Genomic DNA, 20,776 nt, shown 5'->3' on the forward strand with positions numbered 1-20,776 from the left:
TAAATTCAAAGTAATAATCAAAGAATCATGGGCATGCAGAAGATATTGCTTAGTAGTACATAGACATGAACCAATGTAAAATGAACTTGTTCAATAGACATAGACAATGAGCCCAAAGCATAGACAGTGGACGCAAAAACACGATCAATAGACATAGACAATGGACCAAAGACATAAAAGTGGTCGCAAAAACACATTTTGATATTTTTGGCACAAATGGAACCTCATAAAACAGGTGAGTTAATTAGACTGAACTGCCCGCAGGGAGGAGTAACCAGGTAAACGCACAGCTCGAGTTGCCTGCCTGAAATACTCCCAGGGTCGTTCATTTGTGTTGTGTTCACTAAACATGTAATAGCTTTTGTTTTCACCACAGCACTGCAAACAATACCTGAACAAATTATTTTGACTCCACAAAGAAACAAACAGTACAAGATCCAAAATGAAGGTTTTAATTGAGGAACCTGTTATGTCAAAGACATTTTGTATTTGTTGATTCGGGATATATTCAGATTGGAAAAGTCCGTTGGTCCAGGCTGACTCTGCTTAATTGATGCAGATCGAGTCCTGTTCTTTGCGTTTGGTCTGTATTCAGACTGTCATTACGCAAACTTTACTGTGTTAAACCAAAGCTTGTAAATAAAAGATCTACTATTCTGGCCAATGACTAAAGATCTCCTCAGTCATTGGCCAGGAATTATGAGGGCGGGGTAAAGCGACAAGAGAAAGAATAATGGAATTCCTACTCTTTTTATTCCTTGTCGGGATAATTCTCTTATTCAAACTTTATATTTCCCTGATCAATTTTAAATGTCTATCAATATCTGGTACAACATATTTAACTGTTGTTTTGATCTGGCTGAGGCACGCTGCAAGGCGGTTACCAAGGAAACGTCGGCTAAGAAGGTACGCTGATAAGTATTAAGGATAATGTAGATTGTCGGGCAAACAGTGAGAGACAATGTGTCTCATAAAAGTTGTTTTAATAAGCTTGCATTCATCCAACCACATTTCAGTGAGTTGCTGTGGCTCATTGTTTGTCCGTGGCTCTCTGTTTACCGGTGACTGTGGCCATTTTGGTCCAGTTTTTCTACTCTGACCATTTAGCCTATTCAGACTGAGGAATCTCAGGGCGAACTGAAGCTCAGTCCAACTGAAAAAAAACTGAGATCACCTCCAAAGATGGGTTTGAGAACGGTTCCAGGTTCCGGACCAAGGTCCACTTGGATGTATTCCGAATGAAAATTTGTTCCGGATTATCCCGGGAAATGAACTCTGCTTCACTTTAAGCAAACCAAATGTGCCCAGTCTGAATACACCATAAAATATAAAGTGCCAGTAAAACAAAAACAAAAATTTAATCTTTAAAATGTATTTTCATTTATATTTTTAAGTTTCAAATGAATAATAAATATCTAGATTGTATCCATTAAGGTAAAAGAACTGCATCGTATCATCACAAAGAAGTTTTTTGTATGAATTCGTGGACCATGTAGTGAGATACATATTGAATCAAATGAGAAGGAAAAATACCAAACCCTGATAGTATACAGTATATAGTCTTTGTTAAATTGAGTTTCTTTGTTTTATTGACTGCTACATCACATCGACAGTCCAGCTGAGATTTACAACAGGAAAAAGAACCTGCAAGAACTAGCAAAAAGATTCATGATGAAGGAAGTTTTCTGGAGAAAATAACTTTGCTCAAACTGAAGACACTCAGGGTTTAATTCATATCAATATCTTGAAAGACATATCAGGAAGAGCAGTGCTAGTTTTCCAGCTAAGTGTGGTGATGAAGAAACCTTTTTGTAAGAGGATGTGACTGACTCTTCTGATGCAACAAGAGAAAGTGTGGATTTTCCCCGTTTCTCCTCAGGATGACAGCATCTCAATACAACCAATCAGGGAAGTGAACACTAAACAAATGCTGATTTAAACTGCTCATGAAAGCTGAGGCATGTTGGAGCTTGAAAATCATTAAGTCTGAATAAAAGAGATCATATTCGTGGGGAGCAGTGATTGTGCCTGTAAAAATGCACCGTCATCATTTCCTACTGTGTCTGCAACGCCGGCTGGTCACAATTATTGCTGTCGGAAGTAATCAGGGCTCCAGTGGATAAATCATACAAACAGGATTTTCCTGAAATGATTCAGTGAAGACGTTCTGGGATGATGTCATCACAGCTTTTTCACTTGTAAAAAGCACATTTAGAACAATAAATGAAAATACGTTTCAGTGTACTCTGCTTGAAACGTGTGAAAATTGTGCAGAAATTGCAAATGTTACTTTTCCATAGACCAAAGCAGTAGCCCTCCCTGCTTTGTGTAATGTTGCTGTGAGTTGACGTGTTCTGGTTAAAGGTAGATTTTTTAATAAGCCTTGGTGACCCTAAGATATGCTGATGGTTCAACTGCTGGTTAAGCTGTGGTAAACCTAACCTGGCAGCTTTTGTTTTTTTAAGTTGCTGAACAATTGCTATTGAAAGGGTTGACGCTGTTTTTTTAGCCATTTTTGAAGCTTTAAAGTCTCACTCTGATCATCTTTTGATTTACCCTCTTGAGACGTGACATCCTCAGACATTGACATCACTCTGTGGGTTTTATTACCACTGCACTTCATTCTGATTACCTGGGGCCCTGTGACTACGAAATAAAAGAGGCATATCAAACAGGAGCTCGGGTCTCCAGAGGCTATAGTAAAAGTACTCCCAGTGGTATTTTTAACTACATTTTTCACGTATGAAATTTTGGTCTTTCATGATACATGTGTGATTATGTAATTATGCCCGCAGCAGCAGCAGTCACTGACTGCAAGGACCATATTGTATTCATATATTTGTAGTTCGTTATTGTTGATGAAGCTGAAGAAAATGTTCATGCACAGACACAGGGAAGTCTTGCATTTGGTTGTGGCTTTTCGTAGTTTTATCAGATACGTTTGTGGGATTGTGAATTTTAAATGCATCTCAAAATACGGAAAACAAAAAATTTTAAGCACAAAAATTTAATTTTCAGAATTTTTTTCTCTAACACAAACTTGAAAAAAAAATTTTTTCATGTATTTCATTTTCCTTTTTTTCCAAATTGATCCGTAAAATGGGGTTAAGTGAACATGTCAGACAAAAGCATAATGATGACGCCTTTCTGTCTTTCCTCATCAAAAGCAGTTTAAGCAGGAAAACATTGAGAAGCATTGTTCAGACCCTTGAAAGGCATGTCTATTGCCCCAGTTCCAACCTGTAATCTGATTACACTTATAATGACAGGGAGAGCTAATGAATAAGTGTGTGAGGTTTCAGGTGGGGGTGAGTCTCAACAGGCTACAATCCAAAACCGTTTGACCCTGAGAGGAGGAGAAGGAGAAGGAGAACCTCATCTTTACCACTGAGTTAGGCAATCGATACTTGCTCTGATTCCAAAGGTAACACTGACAGATCACCATGACAGTCGGGAAACAAACAGCCGACGTGCTCAAACAAATAGCAGTGACTCTGAAGATGCTGCATCTGAAGGCAAAGATCCAAAGGTGAAAGGAGCCGAGTTTTAAAAGAAGCAGTAGAGACCTGTGTAGATTAAAAGACCCAAGCAAATAATATAAAATGGTTTATGTTCCCTTTACTGTTGTCGAAACATCGAATTACTCCATCCTGATTACTTCCAGACAAATAGATCCATAAACGTCTTTATTTTCTTCGTCTGAGCTGGTATGTGGATCAGAACTGTACGGCTGGATAGCTCCAATGTTGCTCGCCATTTTTGTAGCATTGTTAATATTGAGGTCATGAGGGACTTTAAGCTAGCGGGAGCCCGAGTTGTGTCCAACCCACAACTCAGAGGTGAATTTCTGATAAACTCCTGCCGCTCTGCACAAACTATGGCCTGATTTTGGCTAAAAATGACACAACCATAATTAAAAGACCAACTTTTACAAGAGTTCAAAAGATGATCTGAGTGGGGACTTTAAGTAGATCCCTGGAGTAAATTTAATTGTATCCACAGTAAAAAGTCTTTATAAACTCCCACAAAATGGAAAAATAGATTCATAAACTCTGTGACTCTGATAATGCAATTTATTCAAAATATGTTTCTTTGAAAGTTGCAAACATTAGGTTGCACCCATTTCTAGCACCCCCCCTTCCAAACGCCACCAAAAGGTTGTTGCAAAAAGGGGTGTGGCCTGCGTCGTTACTATATGCGTTTCTGACACCATGTTGGATAACATTTTGAAACCAAATGTGACCCACTATCTGAATCATTTGCGAACAGCTACCACAGGTTTTGGGAAGAGACTGGGTTGTACAGTGAGATAAACAATTGCTTCAACAAGGAAGTGACCTGCAAGGGCAGAGGGTGGGGGCTCATAGACACAGTTAATTCAGAGCTGCTCACAGTTTTATATAACAGCGGTGTTCATCTGAGTAAATCAAAGCTATTTCAGAAATGGTGGTGGAAACACAACGATGTTCATTCATTTTTTCTGGATTGAAGTTTCTTTTGTTCTTGGGTTCTGGACTGAGTGTCTTTGTCCTCCTCCTCTTCATCCTCCACCCACTGGCTTTGTCACATAACTGCTCTGTTTTCTTACATCAAAACATGACCTGAAAACAGAAGCTGCTGCCATGCAGAGACCTCATTAATCACATTTTAGAGACAATAAAAGAAGCAGTTGAGAGATAAACACAAATCTCCAACCTCCAGACCCGTGCTAAATGTCAGTGGAGGGTTTGGTTCAGGACGTCACATGAAGTTTGAGAGCTGAAACCTGAGTGACAGAAAGCACTGAAGGCATTGTCTCACAGTTCAGTCTGCAAACAGAGATGTTAGAAAAAGACATTTGGATTTAAAAATAACTTCTTCTTGGAACTATTCACAGAAAGAAAGCATTGAAGACCGCTGTTGATGTTCTTGGTGTGAAACCGCATTCACAATCTGGTTTACCTTAATTTACCGGTTGATCTTTGTTCCAATACTCACCTATGGTCATGACCAAAAGTACAAGGTCGCAAATACAAGCAGCTAAAATGAGGGTGGATTGTCCTGACCAGATAGATGGTAAATGGTGTATACTTGTATAGTGCTTTTCTACCTACAAGGACAAAGTGCTTTTACAGTCACAGACCCATTCACACACATATTCACACACTAGTGGCTGCTCTGCTGCCAAACACAGGCACCCGCCTACCACCAGAGGCAAGGTGGGGTTCAGTGTCTTGCCCAGGGACACTTTGACTCATGGGCATGCAAGGCAGGAATTGAACCTGAAACCTTATGATCATGGGTCGACCGCCCTACCACTGCACCACGGCCGCCCAGATAGGGTGAGAAGCTTGGTCTACCAGAGAGAGAGCTCGGACTACAGCCGCTGCTCCTCCACATCCAGAAGAGTCTGGTTGAGGTGGCTTGAGCATCTGGTCTGGATCCCTCCTACGCTTCCCTGGGGAGGTGTTCCAGGCATGTCTTACTGTGCGGCGGCCCCAGGGAAGACCCGGGACACGCTGGAGAGACTACGTCCCTTGCCTGACCTGGGATCGCCTCGGAGTCCCCCCAGAGGGGCTGAAAGAAGTGACCAGGAAGAGGGAAAGTCAGGGCATCTTTGATTAGACTGCTGTCCCTGATACCCGGTCCCGGATAAAATAACAGATGGATGGATCTTCTGAATCAAAATTAACTTAATTTGTAAGTACTTTAAAAACAACTATAAGCACTCAACCCAACTGAAATAATGTTGAAGTTAACAAATTGGTCAAACTGACCAACACTATGCTGGAACCTCCAAGAGAACCTGCAAACACAATAAGGGAAAATACAAGTCAAAGAAAAAGACTAAAACAATTTATCCAGACAGAGGTGCAGCCTCTGCTTCATCCATTTAACTCGTTCCATTTTTATGAATGCGCAGAACAACAATAGTGTGTCATAAGCAGGGAAATGCAGCAGAAATTCATTTACACTTTTAAATATTTAGGAAAAAATAAAAAATATATTGTTAACAAATTTTGGGTTTAATGCTTTCTTTTTCTCAGCTCAGCTTATTTTGTTTAAAAATGCAAGTTATTTTGTGTCTGTGTGGCCTGCAGTGACTGAGTAGCAGAGACAAACGGCTGCAGGAACTGCTGATTCGCAAAGGCAAGTTTGCACCCTCCTGGTAACAAAACGGTACTGCAGAAATCTAGACATGCAGGTTCATTTTCTTTTCAGTTAAAGGGTAGTTTCTCTCTGATACACAGACCCCTAAATTAATTTGGTGGGATAAACCACAAAATAGTTTACAAGCTGACTTTTTAACAAACGAGGTATCATCAGCATACAAACAGTTTAGAATCAATGTACTCAGTGGAAAAAGTTTAGTGTCTTGTTGTGCCTTGTTGTATAGTATAGTCTAGTGTAGCATAGTATAGTTTAGTGTGGGGCAGTGTAAGTATATTGTTAAATAGTTGAATGTGGTGCAGTATATATTGTTGTATAGTGTAATGTGGTAAAGTATAGTACAGTACAGTACATTACGGGACAGTGTTTATGAAATTATTATAAATAATGGTAATGCATTCAATCTACAAGGTGAAATACGATGCCTCTGTATTTCCTTTCCTTTCCTCTTTAAAGTCAAATTGGTTGGTAGTTTTTTTTTTTTTTTTTGGTTAAATGGAAAAACTTTTCACTTTTAAAGATTTTTTAACTGGTTTAAATGTGCTAGATTGTTTTTCTTTACATTGAAGACTGAAAAAAATTTGTGGTATGAATGGAAAAAGATTAGCAAGTCAGCGTGAACCTAAAAACAGAAAAGAAAAAAAGAACAAAGTTGTCATCATCAAAACAAAACCACATTTCAAAAGTAATTCCATCTTCACTTTTCTGATAAACTTTTTAGGGCATCATCTGGTCTGCATGATTGCTAGAAATACATCATTTAATTTTTCCATCGTGCACGTCCTCAGTGAACTCAGTTTAGAGGATCACATTCCCAGAAGCCAACAGTGCCAGGAAAGAAGCGGAGGCTGGATATGCTGATGCAGCTCACAGCATTGTGTGTGTGTGTGTGTGTGTGGGTGTGTGTGTGTGTGGATAAGAAGGGCGTTTGGTAATGTCCCACATAAACTTATGGAGTCATAGTACAGTGATCCATTTTTTGGACTTTACATCTTTAGCTCTGCAGCTCGAGCACACGCACGCACGCATACACACACACACACAGCTGCACACAAGAAATAACTTAAGAGGAAGTGGTAAATGAACCTATAAATAAAGAATTATGAAAGACACATAGAAATGTATCAATTTTTTATTGGTAAATTACTGGATCTAAGTTACAGTAAATATTTCTTGAATCTTGATTTTGGGGTGTTTAAAAAATCCAATGTTGCTTAGTGTTTGGTTTCAAGCTCACCATGCCCCTGTCCTTCTGTTTTTATTCTCTGCCGTTGTGGCACAGGGGCATGGTGGAAGAGCGGTTAATGTCTGATTGAAAAGTCACAGGCTCAGTTCACACCGTCTGCCTATTTGAGGATGAACCTAACACTGTTGTTAGTGGTCTGGTTAGTGGCTTGCATGGCAGTTCCCCCAAATGTGTCTGTGTGTAAGGATGAAACCTGTGACTGTAACGTACTTTGAGCGTTCATGTCCTTGTTCACCTTTGGGCACAGCAAATCAGCTTTCGCTTTTTCTCATTCGGGCTGGGGACCGGTACAGAGGGACCCAGACTAAAAAAAAAAGTTGTGGCTACATACATAGATGGTAGAACAATGGGTCTTGCCCAAAGACACAGACTGGACTGGAAAAACAAATCTCTAGAATTTATGGATGTTAAAGCTATGTAAGAAGATCCAACAGGTGAATGTGAAACATGGTGTTACTTTCTGTGGGCCAAAAGGTTAATGACAGTGGCTGCGACAACAATAAGAAGGATCACTAAACAGGCCAGAAGGGTAGCTCGACACGCTGGGTGGCCCATCATCCAGAGCCCCATTCCATCTGCGCTATATGCCTCACTGCCCTGCATGGTTGAGCTGGGAAGTCCTACGTTCAGCGTGCGGTTGGTTTGGCTCAGAGACATCACAGAAGCACGACTCCTCTGCTGGGATCTTTCAGCAGCCCTGAACATGAGAACAAGCAGTCAGTTCAGAGGAATCGTGCAAGAAAAACTATTTATTCAACATTTTCTGCATGTAACCCTTCCAGAGGAGCCAAACACCAACTCCTGGTCGACAGAACAGTCGCTCAAGACTGCAGGTCACGACACACCAACCTCTGCACAGCCTGGATTGATTACAAGAAAGCCTATGACTCAATGCTACACACATGGATCACTGAATGCTTGGAGCTGTACAACATCAACAGGAATCTAAGAGCCTTCTCCATGAAGCTGTGGAAAACCACCCTTGAAGCCAATGGGAAGCCACTTGCACAAGTGTCCATCAAATGTGGGATGTACCAAGGTGATGCTCTGTCCCCACTGCTTTTCTGCATAGGTCTGAACCCCCTCAGCCAAATAATCAACAAGACTGGCTATGGATACCGACTCAGAAATAGGGCCAACATCAGTCACCTCCTCTACATGGATGACATCAAGCTATCTGCTAAGAGCAAGCGTGACATTGACTCCCTGATCCACACCACCAAGATCTACAGTACTGACATTGGGAAGTCATTCAGGGACGAGAAAAGCAGCTGGATGGTGACAAAGAGAGGCAAGGTAGTCACTGAAGCGCTCATCCTGGCAGCTCAGGAACAAGCCCTGAGCACCAGAGCCATAGAGGCTCAGATCTACCACACCAGACAAGACCCAAGGTGTAGATCTACCACACCAGGCAAGACCCAAGGTGTAGGCTGTGCAAAGAGGCGCCTGAAACAATCCAGCACATAACTGCAGGGTGTAACATGCTGGCAGGGAAAGCATGCATGGAGCGCCACAATCAAGTGGCTGGAATAATATACAGGAACATGTGTGCAGAATATGAACTGGAAACCCCAAGGTCAAAATGGGAAACACCTCCGAAGGTGGTAGAGAATGAGAGGGCAAAGATCCTGTGGGACTTCCAGATCCAGACTGATAGGACGGTAATGGCTAACAAACCAGACATTGTAGTGGTGGATAAAGAACAGAGGAGTGCCAAGCGATGGGAACATCAGGAAAAAGGAACATGAGAAACTGGACTAATACCAGGGACTCAGAGAAGAACTGGAGAAACCCTGGAAAGTGAAGGTGACAGTGGTGCCTGTGGTAATTGGAGCACTCTAGGCAGTAACCCTCAAGCTGGAGGAGTGGCTACAACAGATACCTGGAAAGACCTCAGACCTCTCAGTCCAGAAGAGCGCAGTGCTAAGAACAGCTAAGATACTGCAGGACCCTCAAGCCCCCAGGCCTCTGGTAGAGGACCTTGGAGCTTGGGGAAGAAACCACCCGCAGAAGGGTGAGAGGGGCTTTTTTTTTTACATATACACATATATAGCTTCAGTCCAGTTTTTTTTTTACTGATCACCTTAAAACGCTACAACCCGGCTTCCGTTAATAATTTGAACTGATCTTACATCAGTTTTAGAATTATATAACACAAAAAATGTTAGCATAAAGAAGGAGTAAAAATTGGAAAAATTTTAAAACTTCTGGAAAGCATTATCAAGACTACTTTGAAAAGGCAAAAGAAGTCTGCTTGCAGATCAGATTTACAGATCCCACCAGAGTGTTGAATCTCACCTCTTGACCTGCAACTTGCCTTTGTTCCGGATAAAACGGATGCTGTAGACCCTCTGCATGGCGGCTGGGAGGTAGGACAGCATGTCCGAGTCCGTGGCCAGTTTTGGGAGGCCCAGGGTTGGCAGGGTCGTGAGTCCGCGGCACAGCGGGCACTGAATCGCATTGGGCTCTGCAGACTTGACGTTGATGCGTGCCAGGCACTCCAGGCAGAAAGTGTGCTTGCAGTGGAGCATCTTTGGGCAACGGAAGACGTTGTTGAACTGGCTGAAGCAGATCGAGCACTCCAGATCCGGACACTCCTCTGAGAACTGAGATGGGAGAGGAGAGGGGTGCAGGTCTGGAGTCTGGACATCCACAGAGACTTTGTGGGGCGGGTTGTCGTCAAAAGAGAAGTAAGGGTTTGCTATGGGAGGAGACCGGGAGTCCTGGGTCAGACCCCATGAAGGAGTAGATGCAGGAGTGAATGCTGGAAGGGGCAAAGATGAACTTGGAGGTTGGACATTTTGGTCCAGCCAGGTCAGGTCTGAGACTGACAGACGCTGTGAAGCTGGGGGAAAAGATTCACCCGTGTAGATTTGGGGGAGAGGAGAAGTGGGCACCGACGGGTTGGAATCAGGAATTGAACTACAAATTGTGCTCAGAGAATCATTGTCCTCACTTCGAGAAAAGTCCTGGTTTGTTTCTGAGTAAAAATTCATGAGGGAGGAGCTGGAACTCTGAGGGGACAAACAAGTGAAGATGGTGCCAAACTTTCAGCAGTGAGAAGGAGCCTCAGGCATCAGGTGGAGGTCAAACTGAAGCATCACAATTCTGCATTCAATGTTAGTCTGTGGGAAGAAAGAAAGAAGCTCGTCAACACGACTCAGTAGACGCTGATTTTGGACTAAGGCATTACTTTTCTGTCTACTTTATGTTGCTTTGTTCACTTTTGATGTTTGAGCAGCTGGAAAACAAACGAATCTCCAGAAAATCCCATTTCCTCATCTCAAATACTAATAACTGGAAACAGCATTTCATCAACAGCATAGATGTTATTCTGCACAAACACGATAAGGTCTGTAACCATGAAAACTGACATTAGTCCTTCATTTGTCTGTTATGTCACAACTTCTGCAAGCACGTTTTCTTTTACTGTTGCTTTCCATTTAAATATATTTTTCATATGTAAAATTGTTCCTAGGTGTGAGTGTGAATGTGATTGTGGCCCTGCAACAGACTGGTGACCTGTCCCTGCCTTTGCCTACAAATGGGCAGGATAGGCTCCAGCAGCCCTGTGACCCCAAAAGGGAGCAAACAGATAAGAAGAAGATGAATGAATCTTAAAAATGGCCAAATTTTTTATTCTAGTTCTAAAAGTCTCTCATGGAATAAAACAACATTGCATCTTCACTAAATGGAAATATCACATAGATCCAATAAGATCCTCTGAAAAACCATCAAATGCAATAACTTTACCAGGAAAAGTGTCAAATAAGCTAAACGTCAAACAAGATCTTCAAAAATACCAGTGGAAACCTGGTGAACCATCAATAAAAACCACTTTGAAGAATAAATTCTGGATCTTTGAGATTAAACCTGATGGATTAGGAGCATTTTGAACATGTTAGGTTCTGAATCAAATCAAATCAAATCAAACTATGTATTTTTAAAAAGTGTTTCTCATGCTTTGCGCAACTCAAAGCTCTTTAACATTTAAAACAAAAAATATAAACATTATAATAAAATCCAACCTACCTTTACCACCGACCCCTCACGTAATGAATATTTATAAAAATAACTTCTAATAGAAAATTTAAATGTGATTTCACACCAAACTGTTTAGTAAACAGAATTTAGGCCAATTCTAAAGCTGATCAAAAAAGAGAAAATCACACTTACATTTACAGAACAACCAGACTGAAAACTTAAGATCAAGTTTCATCTAAAAATCAACTTCAGAATTTCCACCTTAAACTTTGCTTTTCCAGACTTAAAAAGGAAAAGAATTAATTTATTTGAAGCTGCTTAAAAGCTGAAACCCAGAGACCTTCATGCAGCGTCCAAACAGTTTTGGGCGTTCAACAGAACTCACTGTGAGAGCCACAGTCTGTCTGGAAGGCTGATCAACACATTTTCCCATCACTAAGAATAGATGTGCTCACAAAGGGACACTGTCAAGCTTCCTTAGTAAATATCTGAATACATTTCATAATCTACTAAAATCAGCGGCTCTTAGCAGGAACATGTGATGCAAATCCTGCTCTGCTGCAAGAAATAGTTTGCTATAATTTTACAGTTTCACTTACTCACCCTAAAAAAAACCCCATACCTCATCGATCAATCAGCTTCAGAGTCCACTCTTTGAAAAGCTTTTGAGCCAATTAAATGTTTCACTTTACAGACTCCTGATGCACTAAAATACGACCAACTGCAGCCTTGCATTTGAAAGCTTGAGGTTATGTAAAGCAGTTCATATGGAATTATTTAAAATAAGTTCAGCCAAGTTTTTCCATACAGCACTCATAGTCCTGTTAAGTTTTCTGCAAAACAATGGTCAATGAGACAACCTGGTGCTGTTCAGACAGCTTTGAAGGGGGTCTGAAACAACCCAGTGGTCCAGTCAAGGTGCTCATTTGGTTATGCTGTAGAGCAGCCCCCCCCCCAGTAAAGTAGGGAGCTGTGGTCCCCCTGTCGTATTTTCAGCGTAATATATACAATCTTTTTTCCTGCTGGTATAGCTTTTTTTCTTCACCTGATTTAGAGCAATTTGAATAAAGAAATACTGATATTCAGAGTTGTGGGTGGGACCATTGGTGCAAAACAACCCCCCCTTCCGTAATAGCTTCTGTGTCAGCCATTCATTCTAAACAGCCTTGCAGTGTTTGGATGCTTTCCTCAGTCTGCTGAAGCTTCTGGTGACCTTCTCTAATGGCTGGTGTGTGCTGGAGGCAGCAGGATGGTTGATTAACATCACCTATGATGAGCTGGGGGCATGTGGAGATAACGGCTCAAAAGCCCCAATATTGCTCAGCATTTTTGTTGGAGTGGTAATGTTGGGTTGGAGTTGTGAGGGGCTGTAAGTTAGTGGGAAAGCATTTAAGCAAAGGCATGATGGGAAATAAACACAGGCTTACTCCACACCAACACACCCCACAACACAGGGTACATTTCTGATGGGCTCCTGCCGTTCTGCAGGAGTAATGTCTTAGAAAATACTTTTTAAAATTATCTTTGTCTAAAAATGGCAGAATCATAATATCTCCAACAAACCAGTTTTAAAAAATACGACATAAAAGAAGTTTAATTTTTTGAATTCTTACGAATATACTTTCAGAATAAATCCCAAAGAGTTTTGAGATGTAGACTAATCTCAGAATAGGGGGGGGGGGGGGGGGGGGAACATATGATGACAGAACAGCTGAATAATATTTATCTGAAACTTATAGAAAAGAAGAAATTTTAACTTCCACTTTGACTTTACTTTTACTTTGGTATAATCTTAATTATCTGAAGGATGAGAGGTGTCAAATATTGATATAAATCTTATAAAAGCTTAAAAAAACTAGGATATCTTCAGATATCTTTAAAGTTTGAGTTTCTGCCAGTGAGCCGGTCTTCTTTATGTCATGGTTTGGGTGTCTTTGCCTTAGTTTTTTGTTACTGTCATGTTTGAGTTCTGTTTCCTGTCTTATTTTGGAAGGTTTCCTGTTTTGTGATGTTTTTGAGTTTTGACTTCCCTGATCGTTTTCACCTGTGTCTTGTCAGTCCTGTCTGTATATAAGTCTTCTCTCTGCCTTCCTCTTGTGCCGGTCCATAGCGTCTCTTCCCTGACTGTAGTTTGTCATGTGTTCATGTTAGTTTAGTTTTCCTGCTCTGCTGCGCTTTTGTTTACGAATAAACCCCTTGCCCTGAAACTGTGTGCCTACTGTCTCTGCATTTTGGGTCTTTAATGCTCACCAGCCCTCCCAACCTGACACTTTAGGACTTCCAAAAAATCCATTCCTGTCCCACTGTTCTGACCTTCTGCTTCCTGGTCGTCCAAATCCATCCAGAATGCTGTAACGTCCAGCCACTCTACCACAGCAAAAAAATATTACCCTGAATTTGTCCTCAGAACCTGACAGAGCTGTTACTGCGGCTGATCGCTTTGAAATGTTCAAAGTTTGGGAGGATTTGAGTCTTTGATCAATTAATCTAAAGGATTAGTGTCAAAAAATGACATGAAAACTTGGTTTTGTTTTTGTTTAGAACTAAAACAAAAAACTGTCAGAGTTTTGTTTTTAAATTGACATGAAGTGTGAACATTTTGCAGATCTTTTATTTGCTGTAGCAGGATTCCCACTGAAGTGTGCAGATTGGCAAGTTTGCCTGAGAAGAGCTGCTCAGTGTCCACAGGTAGAAGTGTAGTTGAACCTGCAACTTCCAGACATTTCCTGTATGAAACATTTTCTCTAGTATGAAACCTTTTTTTCCCAAAACATGGAGGAAAATCCTTACATGCGGTATTTTCTACTCCCTTTTCAAATATTGATCTTGTAGGAGCTTTGTTTCAGAGAGCAAATGCAATGGCAGCTCAAGCCCTTTTTCAGTGGAACTACTTAAAAGATGCATATGGAATCTCATGAGAAGGAAAGATACCAAACCCTGATAATATACAGTCAATAGCAGGGGTGTCAAGCTTGTTTTGGTCCGGGGGCCACATTCAACCCGTCTGATCTCAAGTGAGCCGGACCAGTGACATAAAAGCAAAATAACCAAGAGGGGGCTACAGAAAAAAATTAAACACCCTTCCAAAGATTAAAATGTGCAAATCAATGAAAAATTAAACTAAATCAAACTTGCAAACATTTGTGAACCTAACAAGAATTTGGAGTTAACCTCCCTTTCTCTCCTGAAACTTCCGCCTGTCATCAATTCAGATCCTGTGCAGAAACACATTTACTGTTGTTCAAGTTTGCAAACACAATGACATTTTCAAGAATTTTTTTTCTGGTTGGCTGCCTGAATTTTGAGGTAACACCTGCCTTCTTCTTGACCTTTAACCCTTGTGCTATCCTAGTCACTTTACCATTGGGAGTTGAGTCATCTAGACCCACTAGACCAGGGGTCGGGAACCTATGGCTCGCGAGCCATATATGGCTCTTTTGATGGCCACATATGGCTCGCAGACGAAAAATGTTTTAGTAGACTGCTTTGCACATGCGCGGACCGGTGACTGTCACCGGCGACTGTCACCGGCAACTAGAAGGCCGGTTCACAGTCATTTCAGTGTGAAAGTGGGAAAAATACATATCATGCTGTCTATTTATTTATCAATCCTATAGACAACGCAGATGAGGCAGAAACACTGTTCAAGTGGGATTGCCGTATTTTATGTCGTAAAATAGCGGGGCGATGTGCGTTTGCGCCAAAGGGTCCGCTCAACGGCTTACCGTGAACACGCGTTGTTGCTAACTAACTTTAGAAACCTTTTGAGGCTAAAGATGGCTAAAAGAAAAAAAGTTGATGAGTATCGTACTTTTCAGCAGGATTGGACAGATGAATTTGCCTTTGTGGAGAGAGCAAGTTCTGCAGTGTGCCTTATATGCAGTGATAAAATTGCATCAATGAAAAGGTCAAATATTAAACGACACTTCGACACACGTCATGCTGCATTTGCATCGAAATATCCTGCGGGGGACAGCAGAAAAAAAGCATGTCAAGAGCTACTGTCCAGAGTGGAAGCTAGCCAGCAGCAACTCCGTGTTTGGACCCAACAAGGTGACGGGAATTCGGCTAGTTTTGCTGCTGCTTTGACAATTGTAAAAAACGGAAAGCCATTTACAGATGGGGAGTTCGCCAAATCTTTCATGCTTGATGTTGCCAATGAACTTTATGCCAACTTTTCGGATAAAGACAAGATAATAAAACAGATAAAAGACATGCCTCTGTCTGCAAGAACTGTTCACGATCGGACCATCATGATGTCAAATCAAATTTGGCGACACAAGTGAAGGACATAAATGCGGCACCGTTTTTTTCTCTCGCTCTGGATGAGTCAACAGATGTGAGCAATTTATCCCAGTTCAGCGTGATTGCAAGGTATGTTGCTGGTGACACAATACGTGAGGAAAGTCTTGCTGTTTTGCCTCTGAAAGGGACAACAAGAGGGGAGGATTTATTTAAATCCTTCAATGAGTTTGCTAAAGAAAAGAATCTACCGATGGACAAACTTGTTTTGGTGTGCACTGATGGTGCTCCGTGCATGGTGGGGAAAAACAGAGGATTCGTTGCGCTTCTTCGTGAACATGAAAAGAGACGCATCCTAAGTTTTCACTGCATCCTACATCAGGAGGGTGGTCAACTTTATTGTTGCCCGAGCTTTAAATGATCGCCAGTTTAAAGCTCTGCTGGATGAAGTTGGGAACAGTTACCCTGGTCTGCTTCTGCACAGCAACGTGCGTTGGTTGTCAAGGGGGAAGGTGCTCAGCCGTTTTGCGGCTTGTCTGAGCGAAATCCGGACTTTTCTAGAAAGGAAAAATGTCGAGCATCCTGAGTTAGCTGACACAGAGTGGCTCCTGAAGTTCTATTATCTCGTGGACATGACTGGACATTTAAACCACCTCAATGTAAAAATGCAAGGTGTTGGAAATACAATCTTATCCCTGCAACAAGCAGTGTTTGCATTTGAAAACAGGCTGGAACTCTTCATCGCCGACATTGAAACGGGTCGTTTACTGCACTTTGAGAAACTGTCAGAATTTAAAGATGCATGCATAGCAAGTGACCCTGATCGACATCTTCATCTTCAGCAGCTAGCAGGCTTCACATCTAATCTCCTGCAGTCATTCAAAGCGCGCTTTGGAGAATTTCGCGAGCGCACTCGTCTTTTTAAGTTCATCACCCATCCACATGAGTGCGCTGTGAACAGCACGGACTTGAGTTACATCCCCGGTGTCTCTGTCAGAGATTTTGAGCTGCAAGCTGCTGACCTGAAGGCCTCAGACTTGTGGGTGAATAAGTTCAAGTCACTGAATGAAGATCTGGAAAGACTTGAACGACAGAAAGCAGAGCTGGCGAGCCAACACAAGTGGGAAGAAATGAAAACACTTCAACCCGCAGACCAGCTGATTCTCAAAACTTGGAACGCGCTGCCTGTCACATTCTTCACACTGCAGCGTGTGAGTGTTGCTGTATTGACGATGTTTGGCTCCACGTACGCATGTGAGCAGTCCTTTTCACATCTTAAGAACATTAAGACCAACGTACGATCTCGTCTAACCGACGGAAGTCTCAACGCCTGCATGTAGCTCAATCTCACATCTTATCAGCCAGACTACAAGAGCATAAGCAAAACAATGCAGCACCAGAAGTCGCATTAATGATAAGAACTGCTCATCATTTACTAGCAACAGCATAGCAGTGTTATTGAAAAGAATCCGCAGACTTATTGTAATTTAAAAAGGTTGAAAATACACCAAATGCACACATTCATTTGTATATTTCGTTTGAAACATATTGTAGCGGACTGAGTTTTGACTGTTGTTGGGTCGCGTTCCAAGTTCTGGAGTTCATTAAACGCATCATGCAGAGATCTGATTGGCCCTCAGTTGTGTCGCTCAGCTTGTCATTGGGGGGTTTGGAGCAATGGGGTTCAGCTATGGGCCAAATAAGGGAAATGGGAGGGCTTGATGCGGCAGGCAGCGAGAGAATAAAAAGTTGTGGAGAAGCGCTCTCGGTGGGAGAGATTCAGGAGTTGCTGAACAAGTTGTACGGTGTTTGGTACGGCCTGCAGCGACCAGAATAAAGAACATTAAAAGAGGCTAAGTCTCCGTGCCTCAGTGTGGAAAAGGAGCGCTACATTATTGTATGGCTCTTTCGAAATTATATTTAGAAATATTTGGCGTTTATGGCTCTCTCGGCCAAAAAGGTTCCCGACCCCTGCACTAGACAGTGCTCTGAACCTTTTTTCTTCAATGATTTGTGATCTTCACTGGTGTCCATGGATAACATGAAATCTTTCCACCTTTCTCCACCTTTGTCATGGTAGGGAGAACAGGTCAATGTAAGGGTGGGGTCATCTAAGATAGCACAAGGGTTAAAGGGGTGCCATCAGTGACCAGACTGACATCAGGTGACCAGTTCACTCCAACGTTGTCCAGTGCAGTTACTAGAGAGCTGACTATGTCATCAGCTGTTGCTGTGTCTATCATGGGAGAAAACTCGTGAAACTCTGCTGTGACAGTCTCTTCAACCTCTAATAAATATGCAAAAGACTGTATGCACAGATGTGCATCTTCTGTGATGTCGGTTCTTTCATCAGCAGCAACCGCAAATGCAATAAATGACTGGATTCCTTCATTTGGCGACCAAGTCTCTTTAGAGATGTTGTATCTGCAATGGTAGTCCTTGACAGACTCATGTTGGCAAAGGTCGACTGCTTTTGGGGGCAAAAGACTTCTGCAGAAATATCATAAGTTCAACTCTGAAAATGGCTTGGATGTTTGCTCCAACTTGTCTGCAATAAAGTGTCACTGCTCCATAAATGACGTCACAGCAGCGGTAAATGCAAATGGTTGTTCTGTCAGTCCAGCTAATAGTTTGTACGTCTTCTTTTTTCTTAACTCCAAATGGTGAAACTTTTCTCAATGGTGAGTCTCATAGTGGTGCTGAACGTTATATTCTCTGAGCACTGTGACCTGTTGATGACATACCAAAACCAAGTTTTTGCATTCAGCTCTGTGAACAAATAAAACTCTTTCCATTTTTCCTGGAAAGCTCGGCACTCCACTTCAACCTTTTTTTTCTTTTTGACAACATATTGGTCATTATTGTGTCAATACTGATCATTCTTATAGCAATGTAACAGTGGTGAGGCTTGCAGGGAACCAAACTACATTCTACCCAGACCTAAAGCTCTTAGGTTTCGCTTTTGGCACGTGCAGAGATATGCTGTTTCACCTGTTATGCTTTTCCTTTGCTCTCCCTAGTGGCGGAATTGCACATTTCGGTTATTTCTTCACAAAATCATAACTCACCACAGGAATGGACTAGAAACATGTTTTTTTTAAAATCCTTATAATTTTTACTCTTCATGTGTGGGCCAGATTAAACCATCTGGCGGGCCGGATATGGCCCGCGTGCCGTATGTTTGACACCCCTCTTCTAAAGCCTTTGTTAAATTGCGTTTGTTTCATTGACTTCTTCATCACACTGACTATCCAGCTGAGATTTACAACAGGAAAAAGAAATATCTTTGATAAGCGACTCTGCAAGAACTTGCAAGAAGATTCATGATGAAGGAAGTTTTCTGGAGAAAATAACTTTGCTCAAACTGAAGACACACAGGGTTTAATTCATATCAATATCTTGAAAGACATATCAGGAAGAGCAGTGCTAGTTTTTCAGCTAATTGTGGTAATGAAGAAACCTTTTGTAAGAGGATGTGACTGACTCTTCTGATGCAACAAGAGAAAGTGTGGATTTTCCCCGTTTCTCCTCAGGATGACAGCATCTCAATACAACCAATCAGGGAAGTGAACACTAAACAAATGCTGATTTAAAGTGCTCCAGGAAAGCTGAGGCATGTTGGAGCTTGAAAATCATTAAGTCTGAATAAAAGAGATCATATTTGTGGGGAGCAGTGATTGTGCCTGTAAAAATGCATCGTCATCATTTCCTACTGTGTCTGCAACGCCTGCTGGTCACAATTATTGCTGTCGGAAGTAATCAGGGCTCCAGTGGATAAATCATACAAACAGGATTTTCCTGAAATGATTCAATGAAGACGTTCTGCGATGATGTCATCACAGCTTTTTCACTTGTAAAAAACACATTCAGGACAATAAATGAAAATACGTTTCAGTGTACTCTGCTTGAAACTTGTGAAAATTGTGCAGAAATTCTTGGAGTAAATTTAATTTAATTTTATCCACAGTAAAAAGTCCTGCTTTAAAAACTCCCACAAAATGGAAAAATAGATTCATGGACTCTGTGACTCTGATAATGCAGTTTATTCAAAGTGTCATTGAAAGTTGCAAACATGAGGTTGCAGCCATTTTGACCCACCCCCCTTTCAAACACCACCAAAAGCTTGTTGCAAAAGGGGGTGTGGCCATTTATTTATTTTGCCACCATGTTGGTTAACATTTTGAACCTAAATGTGACACACTTTTGAATCCTTTGCAAACAGCTACTACCGTTTTAGGGATGAGACTGGGTTGTACACTGAGACAAACAATTGCTTCAACAATGAAGTGACCTGCAAGGGCAGAGGTTGGGGGCTCATAGACACAGTTAATTCAGAGCTGCTCACAGTTTTATATAACAGCTGTGTTCATCTGAGTAAATCAAAGCTATTTCAGAAATGGGGGTGGAAACACAACGATGTTCATTCATTTTGTCCGTGTAACGGGCGCCAATCAGTCTGGCTGCAATTCAGTTCGCAATGCGCGTCCGTTGACCCAATCAATTTGCGTTGTGTTATTTTTGTGTTGCTGGACAAATGAGGAGAGTCTGGACCCGAGCATCTGCTGGTTGCTGCCCTTTTATTTGATCACCACAGCGAGATCTGTACATATCAAACAAAACATAAAGACAACTTGGTGACATGCAGTTCCCTGGTTAAACACATGGGGTCGCAGTATGCTCCTCTCAGTCGTCTCGGCACAAACTCAGAGAAAACTTTCACAAAATAATAATAGTAATAACTCAAAGCATTTTTGTTTTAACAAATATCAAAATAATATAGAATCAAAAAACCTATAAGTCCTCAAAATATTAAAATAGAGGTAACTTAAAATAATATCCAGGACAACCAGCATTACCATCAATTACACAAAAACACATGAAACAGAGTCCATACCCACGGAGCCCGTGTCCTGACATTAAAAAATTAAAATATATCTCATTCTCACAGATTAATATCTTGTTTCCACAAATTAATATCTTGTTCGCACGAAATGGTATTTCGAAATGGTATTTCGTGCGAACATTTCCCTCGATCATTTCCCTCGAAATGCTTAACTTGTGCGAACACAATAATTAATTCGTTCGAACGCAATAATTATTCACGTCATATGTCATTCATAAACACGGATATGCTCTCCGTCGGGCCGCAAAAGC

At 41.4% G+C, this 20,776-nt stretch overlaps 2 protein-coding genes across 2 annotated transcripts in view; one reads left to right on the forward strand and one right to left on the reverse strand.

The window, feature by feature from the left end:
- Window positions 1–20,776, forward strand: part of LOC105354809 (uncharacterized) — a 48,941-nt gene that overhangs the window by 3,418 nt on the left and 24,747 nt on the right. The gene's annotated exons all lie outside the window — the stretch shown is intronic.
- LOC144994391 (uncharacterized) lies at window positions 7,267–10,523 on the reverse strand. The gene is made up of 2 exons (XM_078952151.1): window positions 9,695–10,523; window positions 7,267–8,093 (listed from the first exon to the last, which is right to left on the reverse strand). Exons 1-2 carry the CDS (start codon window positions 10,390–10,392, stop codon window positions 7,850–7,852), a joined length of 942 nt encoding a protein of 313 aa, XP_078808277.1. The 5' UTR covers window positions 10,393–10,523; the 3' UTR covers window positions 7,267–7,849.

The sequence above is a fragment of the Oryzias latipes genome, chromosome 9 (assembly GCF_053564925.1).
Source record: "Oryzias latipes strain Hd-rR chromosome 9, Olatipes_Hd-rR_3.1".
NCBI lineage: Eukaryota > Metazoa > Chordata > Actinopteri > Beloniformes > Adrianichthyidae > Oryzias > Oryzias latipes.

What these genes read in the sequence shown, in the direction of transcription:
- LOC144994391 (XM_078952151.1), bottom strand. Translation starts at nt 10,392, where the DNA reads ATGAATTTTTACTCAGAAACAAACCAGGACTTTTCTCGAAGTGAGGAC. An exon ending in GGCAAGTTGCAGGTCAAGAG is followed by an intron (nt 8,094 to 9,694) that starts GTGAGATTCAAC and finishes TCTCATGTTCAG; the next exon opens with GGCTGCTGAAAGATCCCAGC.